Source organism: Lycorma delicatula, chromosome 2, assembly GCF_047948215.1.
Source record: "Lycorma delicatula isolate Av1 chromosome 2, ASM4794821v1, whole genome shotgun sequence".
Taxonomy (NCBI): Eukaryota; Metazoa; Arthropoda; class Insecta; order Hemiptera; family Fulgoridae; genus Lycorma; species Lycorma delicatula.
In genome coordinates this window covers 52,563,909-52,584,123 of record NC_134456.1, presented here as the reverse complement: position 1 = coordinate 52,584,123, position 20,215 = coordinate 52,563,909, and the positions used below count along the sequence as shown (strand labels likewise).

Genomic DNA, 20,215 nt, shown 5'->3' with positions numbered 1-20,215 from the left:
ACTAATTCCTTTCCTAGTCAGTTTCTAATATATTCCACCAATCCTTTTCTTTCTACCAAATCAGTGATCTTTATTCATTTACCACCTGTTTAATGTTTTATTATTTCCTCTAGTCTTTTCACATTTCCTCAAAAATTCACCCTTTTTTTATTTCCTAACCATCACTGAACTTTGTATTCACCCTTTCCTGTATGTCCTCATTGCAATTTACTTATAATTGTTATTACTCTATGTCTCGAATGCCTCTCTCAATATGAATAATTTAAATAAATATGAATTTATTGTTGTAGTAAATCTTAAAAAAAATTTTTTTTTTATTTACCATAATTTACATATTTTATGACATTAAATCATAACATACAATGAATGGTTCTGTGATTTTTATTTTATTTTATGTTTTCAAATTCATTTCACTCCTCACATTCCCTAGTACGTGCGACAAATAATTCTTGTTGTTCTTGACCAGCACTATGCAATTTTTTGGTATGTCACATGTCAGCTTTCTTATTTTGATTACAGCTCGTTTAACATTTAATTTCTAATATTTATAATGTATTTACTTTTTACACTAAAACTACCATTCGGACATATTTATCCAAAGTGTTCCTGTTTTTTTGGAGATGGAGAATGTTTGAATCATTTAATCCTGTTACAAGGGTTAACCAAATATAAACGGTAATTTTTTTAATAAATTTATTGATTAATAATGCACACAACTCAAAACTTCATCATTTCTCTATATAGTCTCCTTCCTGCACAATCTGCAAATTTTTGCCAACAATTTGGAAGCTTAAAAATTCCTTGTTCATAAAAAATTTGAGGACGAGTCTTCAACCAATTGCACATGTGCTCCTCAACATCTTCATTGTTTTTAATCGCTCCCCTTCAAGCAATTCTTTCAATGGTGCAAAAAAAATGTCACAAGGGGACAGATTTGGACTGTAAGGAGGGTGGTCAAGGGTTCCCCAGTGCATTTTTCCAATGTATCCCTTGTCAAAATTGCAGTGTGCAGCCTGGCATTATCATGGAAAAGGATGACATCTTTGATGAGCATACCTCGTCTTTTTTTTTGATAGGTGGCTTTTGTTGACAGTAGCAGCTGGCATTAGTAAGCTGCATTCACTGTTCATTGATTGTGGAGAAAATAAATGAGTAAAACTCCACTTGAGTCAAAAACATTGTTGTGATAACTTTTCCAACTGACACACAGGTTTTGGCCTTCATTGGGCAGCCCTCATCCTTCCTTCGCCCCTCCTTACTTGCCATTTTTAATTCCAGAGTGTAATGGTGGACCCATGTCTCATCACATGTGATGTTGTGCCTCAAAAAAATCGTCCCTTCTTGCTGAAATTGATTCAGAAGTTTCTCACAGATCTCCACCTTGATCTGTGTTTGATTTTTTGTCAACAGCCTCGGAACCCATCAAGCACTAATTTTTCTAAAGTCAAGATGACCATCCCAACCCCTCAGGGAAAGACAACTGCCTAGTGACGTTCCGGTCACCACCCCCCCTCTATTCCTAGCCCTGACGGGAGTCAAGATGACCAATAATAATGGATTGAGCACTCCCACAGCTAATGCCCACTTCTGACGTGATTTCTTCAACAGTGAACTGGCGATCACCTTTGATAAGCTCTTGAATGCCACAGATGTTGTCAGCTGTGAGTCTTGACCTTGGACGTCGATCATGACTATCATTTTCTACCCTTTCTCGCCCTTCCTTAAATTGTCTGGCCCATGTATACACTCGGTTCTCAGACAGTATAGCATCCCCAAACTGTACCTTTAAATGCATTAAAATTTCTATGGGTTTAACACCTTCATTACTTAAAAACTTCATGATTATACATTGTGCAACAGACGATAGAACCTCTTGTTCACTCATGTCTGTACTGACAACAGAACAGAGGGGAGGAGCTAACCAAGCTGGTTCCCCTCTCTTAACACATAGAACATTAACTTCCCGCTTCGCCATCCAGCTCAAAACTGCTTGCTGCATAGAATAGCAAAATTACCATTTAAATCTGCTTCACCCTCATATGTTAGTGAGTTTTTGTTGTACACAATTGGTAATGAAATTTAAAATTTATGTACTAAAGTACATAAATTTAAAAATAAATTTACATAATATACAAATATATTATGTTTAACTCATTCTGTCTGACTTATCAAATTTAAAAAGAGTTTTATTGAGGGAATTGAATCATTTCTCTGAAATATTGGTTCTGTATCTTTTTTCCAAAATAGCTATCGAAGGATAATTCTGAAGTCAGTTATTATCCATATTTCAAGAGACAATATTATGAGCAATAAAAGTGCATGTGACTCAAGTAGCGTGCATTTGGTTTTAGGAGGGCTATTTATAAATTAACTTCTGAGTCAAATAATAAAAATAAACAAAATAGGTTGAAAAAATCTACTGCATAAAATAGTTACATACATGCTTGAATTACTTCTCCATACAGTCCCCACCCAAATTCAAGAACTTCTTATATTGTGACACCAGTCCGTCTATTCCCTCTTCAAAGACGATGGGTATGCCAAAGTAACCATCCATTCATCAACTACACCCATGAGTTCATCTTTGCTTTTGAAGTGTTGAGTAGCTAGCCAGTTCTTCAGTTTTGTGAACAGATGAAAAATCAGCACCAAATCAGGGTTTTAAGGGGATGGTAAAAAATTACCACCTAAACTTTAGTACACCCTTAGTGCTTGTGGGAATGTGAGACCTTGCATTGTCATGCAAAAATATGATTCTCTTCATTAACATTCCTTGCTGTTTATTCTAGTGCTTTCCTAAGCTTTAGCAATGTTTCACAATAAACATACCTGGCTTTGTAAATTCTGCCAACAAAATTTCTTTACGGTTCCAACACTTGGTAGACATCATTTTTGTTGTTCAGATTGGTTTGTTTGAATTTTTTGGGCTTGTTCAGAAAGTGTGTGTGTATCCTCTGTTTGGATATACACACACACTTGCTGAACATTTTGTCTCAATACTGATTACCCAAATTCCAAGTGGGAATTCTCATTCCCACTTACAATACTGTCAAGAAATTTGCTTCCTTTATTCTGATTTTGCTGATGAAAAGTTACTCACATTGTTTTGTTTTGTAGGTGCTGTAAATTATTGTGGTACTCATTATGCACAATATTTTCCAAAACCCTAACTTTCTGTAACAATTCCATAAGGAATTGACTTTAAATTTAAGGAAACTTTTCACTGAATTAAATAATTCTGAAGCAGCATTTATCACAATGACATGTTCAGTTCTTCAAAAAGTTCACCTCTCACAATAGAATGTTGCCCTTTTCCATCCTTGTGCACTTTAATTCGCCCTTTTCTGAATTTCCTGTACCATCTCTTGCAGAACCATCACTTATTACATTATTACCATAAATTACTCATAACTGACAGTGAATCTTGGCTGCAGGTGTCCTGTTGCTTGCAAAAGACCAATGATGCTATACACCTTGGTGCATACTGGTGCAACTGGTGAGAGCCACAATTGCCTCCATATTTCATATGTACTACTCGAGCAGTACAGAATGAAATGGCCACTGACTGTGTGTGTGATTATATTAAGCTTGGGTGATGTCTACTACTAATGCGCTATATTGCCATGGAAACTAGTTTGTTTGTAACACCAGAGTAGAAGTTAATTTATAAATAGTCTATATATAATTATTGCTTTTGTAAGAGATTTCTCACAAAACCTCTTTTATGTTGTTTGAAAATAAAAGTATAAAACTAGCCAAATGATTACATAGTATAACAGCATTATATGTAGGTCCAGAATGCATATTGATGTTTATAGAATTTTACACTGCCTACATTACATTTTAACTGCCAAACAAAACTGTTATTAACATGAACATCTACTTATTTGATCTTTTGTTAATTGTTCCTCAGTAGGAGTACTTAATTCACTGTTTTTGAGACATATCCTTTGTTTCAGCCAAGATGTTTTGTTTCTTATCCTGACCAAGCATAAAATCTTATTAAAATTATTCATAGGTCAACATAACTTGTTGAAGAACCAACTTTTCAAAATCAATATTTTTGTCAGTATAAACTATTTCTTTTCCCATATTGGATTTCAACTTCATCAACATGTTCAACTTCAACAATTTAAAGAAAAGGTATTATTTAAGCAAATTCTTAAAAAAAAAAGTTTTTGTATGTATTAATAATGATATGCAAAACTGTTATGGTTTGATACAGCAAGTGCCTCTGCAGGAAGGTAAAACACAATTAATGAATTTTCTTTTGTAAAATCTGAAATGCCATTTTCTGGAATGAACATAGTTATTGTTGTCTAACTTGCTGAGATATGGCAGATATTTTCTTTCAGCATACTCAAAAAGGTTTCAGACATTACATTATAGTGTGAAAAATTATTATTTTTTAAATACAAAAATATTGTTGGACTACTATCATTTACAAAAGTAATATTCTATTCATTATTGATTTTTCTGTACATTAAAGAATTGTAGCAACTAAAACTTAAAACTGATTATTACATTAACTATAATAATCTTTTAATGAGATCAGTATAAGTAGCATTTTTTGTTGGTCTGTTAGTTTTTTTTTTGTTTTTTTTAAATACATTATTATTAGTAATATTATTCTTTGATTTACTACAGTTTTTGATTCTAATGCTGTTCTTATATTTTACCTTTTGTTCTATTTGGTAGAATGAGTTTTATATATTTATTTGTTAGTGTTGTAAAAGCTTTTACTCTATGAAATTTAAGTTGTCTCCTAATGATATTTATGTGTGAAAATTTTGATCCTACATTTAACTAGAAAATACTCATGTAATGAGTATTTTCAGTAAATATTAACAAAATTAATTCAACATTTTTTTATAGAAATCATAGATATAAGTTAATTACCTCCTGCTTCTTCTTCTTCCACTTATCCAGTAGATCAGATGATGATCACAGAGCACCATCTTCTGTCTCTTCAACCTCTCCTCTGTAACTCTTCCTATTTCCACACCTCCACTTATGCTATTTTACTTATCTTCTCTCTCCTGCTATAAAATTTAAAATAAATTAGAAATTATGAAAGATATTTATGGTTCACAGGCGTGCTACATGATGAATATGGTTATGGACATGACCCTAGAGGTATGAATTTGGGTACAATTTAAGTGTATTCTGCCTATCCTTTTTTTTATTATTTTATTGCATAATAATAGAGGCAGTGCCTCCAAAGTATACGCATTTTATTATTATTATTATTATTATTATTAAATATTTTCTTTTTTTATAATAATTTTGCACTTAGTTGTACTGCTTATTATTGTTCAATGTTTGTTGTTGGTTTAAGTTACATTTGGTCATGCTATTTCTTTTGTTGTTAATTTTATATTTGTATATTTATTTGTTTATTTTTTTATCAGTGTTATATTGCCATTGCAGTAATATTTATTTTATTTGTTGTTTATGGCTCGTTTGAAATGTTATTTAGCATAGTATGAAAAAGATAATGTTTTATTTAAGATAGATAAATCAGTTTGTATTACAACATTGTTCGCTCATAGTTGATTAACATCAAACTTTTGTTATCACTGGTGACAAACATTATTAAATAATGTCATCAGGCTAGCATAGAAAAATGTTTGTAGAAGATTGCAATCATGTAAAGAACAATATCGGCTATTTATGTTTTCTCAAGAATCTGTTTCTTATTGTTACATCAGCTGATTTATGCAATAATGATGTATGCCTTGCAGACAGTCTTCGTGTTCAGTCGTTTCATTTCGCCATGAAAATTGATCTTCTTCTTTAGTTTCTTCTATTTCTTAACATTACATTTCTATTATATTTATAATTACAAAAATTATATATACAGTAAAATCTCCATAATTTGTTACTATTGGAATCATCAAACTAATGAAAGGGGAAAATTATAAATTATGGAATTCATTAACACTTGTAATTACAGTAAATATGAAAAAAACTTAAATGTTAATAATGAAGATTAATTATATTATTTTAATGACATAAAATTACTATATAATAATAGAAAGATCTCAGTATTTTTTTTTTTATTTTATTTTCAAATGAAAAATACAAAATAGAGAAGTCTACTCAAAAAAATTTTTAAATATGTTTACAGATACGTTAAAAAGAATAAATAGTACTAAAAATAAAAATAAAAAAATTTGTTTTATAAATGTAATGTTTTAAAATTGTCTTTTAATTTATCACTTTTTTTAAGGATTCTGTTATTTAATTTTTAACTAAAGGTTTTATGCATTAACCTTCAATTGTGATATTTTATAAAACAGTATAATAATAATAATAACAAACATGTGAACATTACTAGCCAGCATTACTTTGCTGCATGATGTTTTTTCTTTAAAAGGCTGAAGGAAATGCAGTTATGTTACATACAAAAATTAAAGCCGAATGAAATACTCTTTTCATTTTTATATTGTGTGAAGAGGACAGTTAAACCATGCTTACACACTCATTCAGGTGGTAACAAATTTGAGAGGCTTATTGTATATGGTTATTTACAAATTTTAAACAAGAAATATATTTAAAAAACATAATTGACAATAATAATTTTATATAATTTGATTTTCAATTTGTATTACAATAAGTTTTTTTTTAAATTGAACAATAATATATTTGTGTGGTTTTCTGTGTCTCATTAATAATTAATATTACAAAATACTACATGCTCTTTATTGCTGTAGTTTTATAAAAATAGATTTTTTGTGGAAAACTAACTGGAACAATTTTTTGAAAAATATTATTCAGCACTAGATATTTGTTAGGAAGTATAAGTTTTTATAATACTGATATAAGTTTTTATACAAGATATAAGTTTTTATGAACTGATAATCACATTAAACAACTTACCCAAAATAGAATTCAACTATAAATTCTATTCAAAAATAGAATGCGACTACATTAGAGTTGCTGTAATTGATGTCATGAAAAGGGCATTCATTATTATGGTCATTTATTGCATATATTGCTATGGGTAATATAAAATTCAATATCACTTTGTACTGAGGAGTGTATGAACCCAAGATCTTGAAATGAATATCCACATTACAACCAAACACAATTTTTATCTTACCATGTTTTTCAATTAATATTTTTAAACAAGTTAAAGAAGAAACACAGAAAAACTATCACAAAGCTGATATTAGTGGGTTTTTCTTATTATTTTTTTATGAATTAAAAAATTGTAATTATAAATTGAACAAAATTTCTTTGCCATTTAAATTATACAATTTTTTAAATTAGATTTTGTTAAGAGCATTACACTAGGAGAGTTGGAGTTCTATCCTCCTCCACCACCACCTCCTCATCCTCATTAAGAATGATAAAACTTTGGATTATAAAAATACTTCGTGTTACAATGTAATTAATATTTATATTTTGTTTGAGGAATACTGTATTGTGACTTGGGACTTAATTTGTTTTTATAAATTTATTATACTTCAGCATTTGTAATTCATGTGCTTATATGCTTTTTATTGCACTTTCTATTGTGTATGCAAAATTGCATTTATGCACTTAATATATTTCCTGCTATGTGTAATATATAATTTACTTCCTATATACACTGAGTTACTGCATAAATAAAGCATAAAATTTAATAAAACTATTAAAAATTAATAGTTTTGTTTAGTACATAGGAACTTGTATTTTTTAGTTTTATTAGTTATTTATTTATTGGTGAGTTTTTTATGATTACTGTTACGGTTACTTTATTTTTGTTAGAGATGGTTATCAGACAGGGTGGGCAAGTTATATTGGCATCTGTACTTCCGGTTCTGCCGGGTTTGGCTCCCCAACAACCAATGTTATGTAAGAAATTAATTATTAAAAAGACAAGGAATGGTTTTTCTTTCATTTATCATTAAGAATATTTTTTTCCTCAAACCACAATGTACCCCTTGGTTTTATTTTACCCTTCTTGATTACCATGAATTGTTTTTTTTTATTGAATTTAATTTATTACTAATTGAATATTAATGAATACAGTCAATTCCCAATTATTCATGATAATAGGTGAGCAGCATGGCTACTTTAATAATCATGAAAGAAGTGTTTTTAAATTATTATAAAAGGTATCTTCATCTAATTAATAAGTAAATTTATAATCTGTACCTAAATATGAAAATGAAAATATTACAGACAATAAAAATCTAAACTTTAAAACAGGTAATATAACAAGATTTAAATTATATCAGGGTTTTTGAAATTCATTATTAATTAAAAGGAAATTAGTCTACATTATGCTTAATAGGTAAGATTATAAATGGGAATGGCATGCCCACTATGCTCATCAGTTGATAAGGGCTTTTATACACTTATATTTTTTCACTTTTAGATCCCTTCACTAGATTGAACACCTTGTATCAGCTAATTTTGGACTCTGCTTCTTAAACTATCACAAGAATGTTAAGGTAGAAAATCTTCTTACCTCAAGAACATTGCTCAACAGTATGGATCTGCCTCACGTACTTTACAGACTGTGACCATAACCAGAGTCCTCTCCAAGTATAAGTTTTTTAGAGCTTCCTGAATAAATTTTGTCCAGTTATCTGGTCCATTTCTTTTCTGACTCATCTCCTGGCGATTGAGGATGGGAATGCAACAGAGTTCTACCTAATTTCTTACAAGGCTTCCCAGAAAGATTGGAGAAACTTCCCAGCATTTATGGTGCTCCTCTTGGGTGCATTGGTAAACTAGACAGTTTACCAATTTCTTACTGAAATACTAAGACTAGTATTTCAGTAAGAGACCTGCTTATTCTACATCCAGCTGTGGCATTATAAAGGGAGTGGATATCTCCTGTTGGGACAACATGTGTGCCTTGCTTTTATTCTGTACTTCTAGACCAGGAATGTAGTGCAGCTCAACGACTAGTATAACCAGTAATAAATGCGATTGAAAACACTCCATTCCTAAACAATCTTAAGAGTAGAACTAGTGGAAGCCATTGCTTGAAGTACTTTTAGCTAACTGTTTGATGAGTTTTTTTTTTTTACTAGTAAAGCCCTTCCTCGTATATCTCCTTGCATCTAAAAATTGAAAAACCTTATATGGAATATGGAATACTCTGAAGTTCCCTCCCAAGATGCTTACACTCAACATTCAGCCTTTTAGGTAGATTTCATAAGAAAGCTACCTATTGTAATGGCTACCATGATTTGACTTCCAGAAAATTTCAACATATCTTTGCATTTCACATCCCACAGACCTCAAAACCACCATCAGTTCAAAAATTTATATGTACATTTATAAATAAATATATATATATATTTCACTTTCTTGTGGACATGATAACTGCCATAATTTTGCGCCAATCACTTTCAAATTGATACATAAAATATAACGACCCAAAAAAACGATACATAAGAAATAACGACATTATATGACTGAAGTTCATATAATGAACTCTCAGTCGAGTTCATTAATGGGCAAAATCGGACCATGGGGGTGGAAATGGGGGGGCTTCTTTGATAAAACAAAAATATTACTATAACTTTCTTATTAAGTAAAATATCAAATTCGTTTAAAGTTCCCACTATTCTTTGGATAAGGACTTAAAACTTATCTAAGTAAAGTTTTTTGATATCACCAACCATTGGCCCAGGAGGTACAAAAAAATGGGATTTTGAAGACAAAAAATCATACCTCCTTAATAGGCACAGTATCAAATCGGTTTAAAGTGATTGTTAGTCCTCTAAACATTACCTAAAACTTTTGTTTGAAACAATTTTTGATACGACCAACCCTTATGGCAAGGAATGACCAAAATATTGCTGGAATTGTAAGAAGATGGGGCTTGTTGTATGCTAAATATATGTCACATGCAACCATTGTCGTATTGAGTAAATTTAAAGTTTTTCTTAACTTTCAGGTGGAAATCTTTTTTATCCCCTACTTAACACCAATGAAATCTACCTCGCCTTCCGGCATGCCAAAAGGAATTTTTTTAGTCATCTTGTTAACTCCAGCTCCTAATGATGAGCTAGTCTAAAGCAGTCCATGAAGTTCTTTAGAAGCTCACTGCCATTCACCTCAGCCAAAACCCCTTGAAATGGTTTTCATTGTAACTAGTTGCACCAATCTGGTCCGGTCAAGATGAAATTTAGTAGGTCTGCAAACTAACCTGTCTAAAATTTATTCGTTCCTCCAATTGATATAAGCTATGAATAGCTTATTCATAGCTATTTATTAATATAAGCTATGAATATCTTACTGATATTAAGCTCTTAATTGTAATGTAAATTTTGGTATGTAAAGACCACCCCATAAAGTCATCAACAAATTTTGGTTTTATGACTGGTTTATTCCTCGTAGGTATTTCATGATGTACTATTTATTAATCTATGAATTCCTAATTAGCTAACCATTCAGGGTTATACTTAGATATCTAGCTTAGACAATCTTTTAAGATTAATTTCTTCAAAGTTTCTTTGATGAAAGACATGATAATGGTGTTTTAGAGTTAATTTTAATATTTAGCTCACTCACTCTTCATTGACTACACTCAAGAGACTTATTACCTCTGAGATGGTTCTTGAAAATCAGGGCTACGCTGTCATCTTGGATCTGATTAAGATAACCTTTATTGGAGAATTGTACCAAGATGGTGTCCACTCCTGCCATGCTTTGCTGCAAAGCCGGTTAAAAATCATTTTGTGGTGTATACCACACTTCTATAACTTCCACAGTTACCAGAATAAATTTAGTTTGAATCTTTCAGTTTTTAATTTTGAATTTGGTTCACCTACAAGTCCTGATCTGAACAGATTCAACAGTAAATTCATTGGAAGTGTTGACAAAACTCCAAAACATTTCAAAAACCTTTCCTTTATCAGCAACAATAGGAAATCCTGCTGATAGAAGCTGTAATTTTGTTTTGAGGGATTTATTCAATCAGTAAGTATGCTAATTTCTTTAAGTCAATGTATCTGTCTACTATATATATATATATATATAAGTTTTCCAGATAAAATAATACACAAATAATTTTCAAATTTGCTAGAAGTAAATGTTCTCCCTTCCAGTCTTGGAATTTTAGAAAATTCCAACATTTTTATGGACTTTACACCATCACAAATTGAAGAACTGATTAAAATTATAATTCACAAAAATATTGCCAAAAAGATATATTTATAAAATTTGTCACGTAATTTCAAACATTTAAAATTTTAATTAAAATTATTATTTTATTTAAAGATATCGCAAAAAAATTGATGTAAGGATATACTGACATGCAGTTTTAGTTCAAAATTATATTTTGTTATAATTATTGTTAGAGTCAATGAATATGATTTTTTTTTCACTTTTTAAGCATTTATTGTTGTGTAAATAGCAATAAATGAGAATATTACAAATTAGATACTAAAAATTTTGACTACATAAGTTGGATAATTGAGGATTGACTGTATACTTTCTTTTTTGTTTTATAATTATTTTATTTAACATTGTTTTTTCTTTCCTTTTGTTTTCTTTTCTTTCTGTTATGTTATGTTACTACTACTACTACTACTACTACTACTACTACTACTACTACTACTACTACTACTACTACTACTACCACCACCAATACTTCTACTTCTTGAAAACCTCTTGCTCGCAACAACTGCACCCTTCTGCTTATATTATTAACTGTTCGGCTGTGTACATATTTGTGTGACTTGAACAGCCATGTCAGGTGTTATACGTGATCAAGGCACTGTTGAAATTGGTTAATGGTGGCTGCAACAGAGTGATTTATATATATACATACATATTTACAATAACAATAACTGATATACCTATTAAACTTTCTTTTTTTTTAAATAAAAAATGGTGATAAGTTCCTATTCTTTGATGAACAATCTATTATTTACAAATGATGACCATGATGATGTTATATGATGGTGATGATGACAATGATGGTGCACTTAAGAAGAAATAATATTTTTAAACAATAGATTAAAAAAAGAAAAAAATAATTTTATAATAAGTAAGTACATTACTCGCATGATTCTATCTTTCTAGATGGACTGCCATTTTTTTTATTTAGATTAAAAAACCCATATGACGGTTCGACCATGACTATTTTTTTTTAGTATAGAAATGTGCATTTTTGGAAGCTTCTGTAGACCTTAAATATGAAAATACCGTAGTTATCAGTTAAATAAGTATACATTAGCAATAGTTTTTTTTTTTAATATATTTGAATTTTTTGTCTGATGTTATTGCTTTTGCACATGAACTAATTTTGATGTTATAGTGGACTTATATATGGAATGTATATGGCAATTTATTTTTGAGAGTTTAATTTCTTTTTACTATTTGCATTAGTTAAGTTTATTGCAATTGTTGATTCTTTTTTAAACCAATAAATTATTTATTTATTTACCAATAAATTATTTATGTATTTTACTTTTCAGTTGTCTTAAATTTTATATAAAAGGAAAAAAATATTATTTATTTAATAAAAACCAGCTTTGGGCATGTTAGACATAAATAAATTTATTATTTATTTATTTAAATGTAATTTTTTGTTATAAATTAATGATGGATATTCAAAAAGTAAATAAATAAAAGCCAAAAAGTAATATATTTTTAAACGATTTTATTTTGGAATCATGTTATAATTTTAAAATATCTTCCCAACACAGTCATCATAGACAATGAAATTATGAGCCCAGATTGAAATTTCTTGATTTTGATGTACAGAAATCTCCTACCTGCTGTTTATTCATTCTGTCATCTTATTTTGTAACTTGTAATCATCAAAGCTGAAGACTGAAATTTTTTCCAGTCGCATTTTCTTTTAACTTGATGAAATAAGTGATAGTCACTTTGTACAAGGTGTAGGTTATGCAAAAAATGGACCAGGACTTTTCATTTAAATATTTTCCTCAAGGTGGACTCAGAAGACAGTTGCCATGATTTTTCATGTTGATGTTAATGTTTTGAATTTTTATAGTGAGTGCATATTTACAAAAAACCCATATAATGGTTTTTTGTTTGTTCTCGAATCATAAATATGGGTTTGTTGTGGGTTTCATAACCCCAATCTTCTCTTGTCAAGAGCAGACACTTGACATTTTCAACATATGAACACATAGTTTTGCACAGCCTAACCTTTTCACAATCTTTTCATAAGGAACAATGCATTATGCTTTTCAAAGTAAATTATAGATTTCATACCTTCTTTAAATCCTTCCATCATTACATCAACATAAATTTTATCTTCAGTTTTCATAGTTATTGCAGCAGATGGCCTTCCATCCATTACTTTATTATGATCATTACTCCTTCCTGTGTAGATTACTTTTTTGTGCAAAGAAATTGAATGATTTATAAATCAGATTTACTTTGTACTTGATAGGATTTGTAATTGGCACAACTATTTTATACATTTAAGCTTCTTGTGATTGAGACCTCATGAACTAATGATATACATATGTAGACTCTGTAAATTCTGGGATGACTAAAAAGAAAGAAATTTCTTCTCAATTTTATTAACTTTGAATCTAAAAACGATGTGACAACCTTCTGATGGTTGTCCCATCTCCCACCGCAACTGGTGGTTGAGGTGGAAGATAACTGTACGCATTCAATACTGCTACTTCAACAATGGCATTTCTCATAAAATGTTCACAACTAGCATCGAATCATTATGGTTTAAGCATACCTGTTTCTCAAACTCACTTCTCCAAAGCCTCAAATGTTTTACCTTTTGGATAATTCTCCCAGTTTTTTCACACACAGCAGCCAATCCATTTTTATTTACTTTACCATAAATTAGCAATATGTCTGTCAACTATCTAAATGAAAACAAATTTGTGATATCACCCATTTTGAATAACTGACGTTAGTAACAACACAAACACCTCTGAAATGAATATTCAATGCTAGATACTAAACTTAATTGTTGTTCAGATGTTATTGACAACCTATGAAAAAATAAAAATTAGTAATATATTTTAAAAGGATGTCTGTCAAATTTATTTTTATAATTTTTAGCATTTGTGTGTAAATTGTTCTGTTTAAAATTGTATCACTTTTCTGGTCCAGATTGTGTTTTTGATTTTATTAAAGTTGAACTTTCTCAAATTTGTGTTTAATTTTAATAGACACTAGTTACATCAATTTTCTCAGAATTAAATTCTCTACAGAGTTAATTAGATATTTCTATTTGTTTATTGGTAAATTAACAAAATCATTTTATTCCAAACCTAAAAAAGTGTATTTTTCAAAAAACATTTTCATGTTTTTTTTCCATACAACCTAACCAAGATATAGAGGTTCTAACTTTTATTCAATTTTTTAGATCAAAAACTTAAGTAATCACCAAATTTACCTCTCGACTTTTATCCCAAGTATTTTAGTATGGTTTAATTTCACAGAAGGACCAAAAATAAATGCTAAATGTTTTGTGAGCCGAAACTCACTAACGAACCGTCTAACCTATGTTTATTTGAACTTTTTTCCTATTTTCGGCTATAGAATGACCTCCCAAGAAATTGCTGTGCAATTTGGAATCACCTGTACATACCTTTGACTTTAATAAATTGTTCATAATTTCTTTCTCTTTTTAAAAAATTATTCTACCAGCATAATAAAAAGGTTATACTTTCTTCTAGGTCAGGGCTGTTGAGTTTCTAGATGTTTTTTTGTAACACTTTTGAACTGTGATTTGCAGTATAAAGTTGAGTATTGTTTTAATACACTGTCTTACTGGACAGTACCCCATGTTTTGTTTTGAATAACTCCTTTAAAACTATAGTCTGCTCAGTATCTGGTCAACCATTCATTCTGATTTTCAAAAGTAGAATTAATTACCTAGTTATAAATTGCCTAGTTTTAATAGTTAAAATTCCTCATTGAGATATTAAGTCAAACATATGTCAGAACATACACTCACATATATATTTATTTATTTAGTAAATGTTTTTGTAAAAATTTTTGTACTCAAAGGAACAATAAATGTCATCAAAACAGAAAATCAGTAAAGGAATCATTTTGTCAGTGATGTCAATTTTTCTCCCTATTATAGCCAGGTAAATAAAAGCAGTCTAAGTTAATTAATAATAAATGTTGAAGTTGGTATATTAGAAACAACAAGCAATTCTGTTTGACTACGCTGCAGTTACTGTTGTTTTGGTTAGACGTTTCCAAATAATTTTAATAAACCCATCAGCTTGGTCTAGTGTTGAACACGTCTTCGCAAATCAGTTTATTTGGAAGTCAAGAGTTCCAGCATTCAAGTCCTAGTAAAGGCAGTTATTTTTATACAGATTTGAATACTAGATTGTGGATACCGGTGTTCTTTGGTGGTTGGTTTCAATTAACCACACATCTCAGAAATGGTCAACCTGAGACTGTACAAGACTACCTTTCACTTACACTCATATACATATAATCCTCATTCATCCTCTGAAGTAATACCTGATGGTAATTCCCAAAGGATAAATGGAAAAAAGGAAGTAAATAATTTTAAATAAGGCTCCATAAAATATGGAATCACCTGTACACCTTCAGCAATGAAAATGTGTATATTTAGAAATTCTTTTGAAAGCATATTTCCTTATATTTAAAAAGTAAATTGTTTTTAATGAATTTATCTTCTTTTATTTTTTAAATTTAACCTCACTTTGCATAATGATCAATGAGTTCAAGATTAGCAAAATAGTGAAGAATTTAATTTCTATCATTAAATAACTGCTACAGAACTGAGATATTGATAGTTCTTTCTAATTAAAAAAGATGCACCTTTTTTGCCTGCATTATTTTATTTTCTGTATTAATTAATACACGCATATATATAATTAATTATATTATCAATTTCACCTTCAGAATTATTCGTAGTATTTATCTATAGCTGTGATTGGAATTATAAGTCATTTGAATTCTTGTATTGTGATGTAAAAATTCACATAATATCTAAAAGACTAGCAGTTTAATAAAAATCAATAAAACAAATGAAAATAATAATAATAGAGAAGAAATGTTTTAAAGAGTGATGTAAGATTTCTGTAACTACTTTTACTTGACCGAACTGTTGTTTTTAAATCTATGAACCTTTAGATTACCTTGTTTTCACACTAATAATAACTGATATGTTAATTAATTACATAAAAATAAAATTAAACACTTTTAGAATTTCATTTTTTTTAATGCTTCTTCTTTCGCTGTGCTTCTGCTGTGTTAATGTCAGTGTCTGTCAATGTCAATGTAAGTGGATGGCTTCAGAGAAATAAATGTTATCTACAGTAGTATGAATTTTTTTTATTATTGTACTATGATTTCATTCCATTCTCAATTTTTTTTTTTATTTTCATGTTGGAAGATCTTATTTAAAATTACAGAAAAAAGTATTAAAAGATTCCAAGCATGTACTTTTTAATGGTTGCATGACCATTTTTTTCCAGTCATGCAGAAGATGAAATATCTAAAAGTTTAGCCAAGTGTGTTGCTAGCAAAGCACATTTATACCATATCCAAGGATTGATAAAAAAATCTATGAAGTTGTTTATTTAACCCAAGTATGGGCTATGTAAAAAATAGTAAATAGTTTCAGATTTGTATGAAAATTTTTCAGTCTAATCAGTGATACTAAGAACGATTTAAAACTAAATGAAAAATTATTTAAATTTATCAATAGCAACCTTAATTTTCAACATTTACATTAGATTGCAGTCAGACCAGAACAAAACTACATTTGTGTTATAGATCAGCCAATATACATCAATACAATGACTATTTATCAATCTCTTTATCAACATTTTTTTCTCTTTTATAGTTGTTCTGCAGACCTCAGGCCAGTTTTGTTCTTTCTGGACTAGAGTTGGTATAAACTAATAATTTGATGTATTTTTTTTTTATATACAATGATAATTACTTTTTAGAAGCTATATAAACCAATAGTATTTTATTATTTTAGGTTTTAAACAATTTAGAATGATCTGAAATCAGATCTTGTTTAAAATCAAATTGGACTTACAGTGTTACTATCACAAAACAAAATCTTTTGTTTTGTGATTAACTACTGTATTGTCTGAGGATCCTAGATTTTGTAGTGTAGCTTGTTTTTTTTTTCTTGTCTTGAGAGTTTGTTTCTTGTCTTTCTATACTATTTGAGCATCTCTGAACTCTGCTGAACTAATTTTATTCAAATTTTATGTGCTTTATCGAGGAAACTGTTATTCTTTACTGCAACAAATTTACAGTTCGAAGAGTAAACACTTCCAAAATGTAATTTCTCTCAAAAATAACTTTAAGAGTTTTGATTTTATTCTACATTCAGTGAATTTTTATTATAATAAAATTAGAAATTTTACAAAATTTATTAGATTCCACTTTAATGAAAAAAATCCGTCTTTCAAATTAAATCCTAAATACTTATTTTCTCAGACAATTTAAAATTACATCAAATTGCAGTAATTAAATTTCAAGATTTTCATCAGTTGTACTTTTTATTTATCATAATTCAGTTTAGTCTTATAAAATAATATTTATTTCATAAAGCTTATAAGAATCTTTTTTTATGATTAATTTACAAAATGAAGCTGTAGAGCAAAGTAGAGTTATATTTTATGAAATCTGTAGAATGTTAAAAATGTCGAGCTTGATTAGGTTTTAAGATGGGTACATTCCAAAAAAAGAGCTTTAGCATATTTTCATCTTTAATGTTAATATAGGCTAAATTATCTTATACTTTACTATAATATTAAACAGAAATTTTCAATTAAATAAGTTTGAGAGCCTGCAGCACTGGCTCTCAAACTAAGTCACTAAAACACTATTACTTAATTTAAAGTCAGGCATCTTGCTTAGTCATTTAATAATGGAATGAAATTGTAATAATAATTTAAATATAGTTGTAAACTTGTATATTTTCTACATTTTTTGTATTTAAAGGGTTCTTAATTATGAATTGAATGGTTATTAATAGTAATAATACAAGCATGTAGATGACATGTCAATTCCACAGATGACATGACAGATGGCAGAACTGGTGTTTGAGTGTACTGTAATTTTCATTGTTGTTGAAGTGGTCATATGGGAAACCTTCTATACATTTATCAAACAGACTAACGTTATATCTCTCACTGTATATCACATCTTCATCAACATTCATTTTAAACAGGTAATTAACCTTTTGAAAAAATGTATAACCATTATCATAAATTTTTTGATCTCTAATCAGTGTCTTGAGTTATCAGTTTTTCGTGCTACTCAATCAAATTTTAACACATTCATCGCTGTTGTGCATTAAATAAAGATCCAGAAAACCAGACTTTTTTTCTTAACTCATACAAAATTGCTTCCATTTCAATACATTTTTTAAATAATCACAAATGATTAATGAATTTTATAATTTTTCAGTTTTTTTTTCTTTCAAAAAACATGTGATGTCCATTATGAATTGGAGGCCACTAAAAGTCATAAATTATGCCTAAGATTGACTTATCAAACTCTTATTGATAAACTTTGAATTTTACTACTGTAATATTGAAGAACATTTTGTACTGCTGTTACACTGGTTTTCAAAACAGTTTTCTGGGAATGGAGTGCATAAAGTTGAATGTACCAGGTGTGTAAATATAAAACCAAAATTTTTGTATAGAAAATACACATTTATTATATGAAAATGATAAAAATATTTTGTTCAAATATTGTTCGCTAGCTATACATTTTTCCCATCTGACAATTTATGAATGCCACACCAAAAAAACCATTGCTGTTTTGAGGCAAACCAGTCATCGAGCCATTTTCATAAGAAGTGAAGCGCTGCTCAGCAAGTGCATGTCCCATTGATGCAAATAAAAAGTAGTCAGACAGAGCCAAGTCTGTTGAGTGAGCCACATGTGAAAGTATTTCCCAACTGAACGCCTCAATCGTTCCTTGACCTGTTTTGCTGTGAGTGATGGTGCATTATCATGAAGCAAAATCACTTTGTGTTGCCTTTTTTGATATTCTGGTCATTTTTCATGCAATGCTTGATTCAAATTGATCATTTGTTGTCGGTAGCATTCAGTATTAAGGTTTCACCAGGTTTTAGCAGCTCATAATAGATCAAACCCTTGTGATCCCACAAACACCGAGCATTGTCTTCTTTCCATAATGATTTGGCCTTGAAATCAATGTCAATGGTTCACCTGGAGTTACCCATGATCTCTTACGCTTAGGATTCTCAAAATATATCCACTTTTCACCAACTGTCACATATTAATGGAGAAATGACTTTCTTTTGTACCTGGTGAGCAGCATTTCGCAAGTGGATTTTCGGTTTTCTTGCTGACTTTTATTCAGTTCATGTGGAACCCATTTACCCATCTTCTGGATCTATCCCATGGATTTCAAACATATAGGGACAGCTTCTCATGTTACATTTAATTAATCCACGAGTTGTTGCATTTGAGCGTCACCTCATGCAACAATGCTTGCAATTTGCTGTCTTCAAACTATTTCGATGCTCTTCCACATTCTTCGTTTCTCATGTCAAAATCGCCACTTTTGTTTTTTTTTTTTTTAAACCACTTAAAGCATTGTGATTTACCAAGAGCATGCTGACCGTAAGCTTTGATAAGCATTCGATGCAATTCTGCAGCAGTTTTCTTTAAATGGTAACAGAAATCAATGCTGTCTGCAAATCATAGTTTGTAGGTACAAAACTCAAAATGTTCAACACTAATTAAAACTCTGATGTTGTATGAAACTTGTAATGTTGTGAGTTGAAAATCATTGTCAGCTGTCAAAGAAAGAAAATGACACCAATGATGCGGTTTGACGGTAACTACATTGACAGCTAGGGCGGCCATCTATGGGCAAATTTCAGCTTCTTATTTACACACCTGGTAAATTATTTGAATTCTTGAATTTAATTTCTGTATAGAAATAATTTAGATTGATTAGATTTAATATTTATTCAGATATCATTTTATTTTATATTAGTAAATTCTTATCTATATTAGTAATTTTTTTTTTCTTAACCTGGACTATTTAAAAAAATATTTAATTTTTTTCTTTAATACTGTTTATAGGTTTTATGTTTCTATTTTATTTTTTCTGTTAAATCACATGCTGGTGGTATCGTTTTTTAAGTAAATGTGATCAGGGATGTAAATTAGAAAATAAAATGTTAATGAATACAAAATAAAGAGAAATGAGGAGAGTTTTATTCAGGTTTACCATTTTCCAATGAATCTCCCACAAACTT

At 29.5% G+C, this 20,215-nt stretch overlaps 1 protein-coding gene across 6 annotated transcripts in view; it reads left to right on the top strand.

Annotated features, from left to right (window-relative positions):
* Ca-beta (Calcium channel protein beta subunit) overlaps positions 1–20,215 on the top strand; it is a 222,683-nt gene that overhangs the window by 191,702 nt on the left and 10,766 nt on the right. Inside the window, exon 9 of one of the 6 annotated variants that reach the window (XM_075355310.1) lies at positions 7,756–7,842. The exons of 4 other annotated variants lie outside the window; for them this stretch is intronic. In XM_075355310.1, the coding sequence (XP_075211425.1) occupies positions 7,756–7,842 (87 nt within the window). Of the gene's footprint in view, positions 1–7,755; positions 7,843–11,698; positions 11,996–20,215 lie in introns of those variants that run through there. One more of the 6 variants, XM_075355311.1, reaches the window with a different exon arrangement.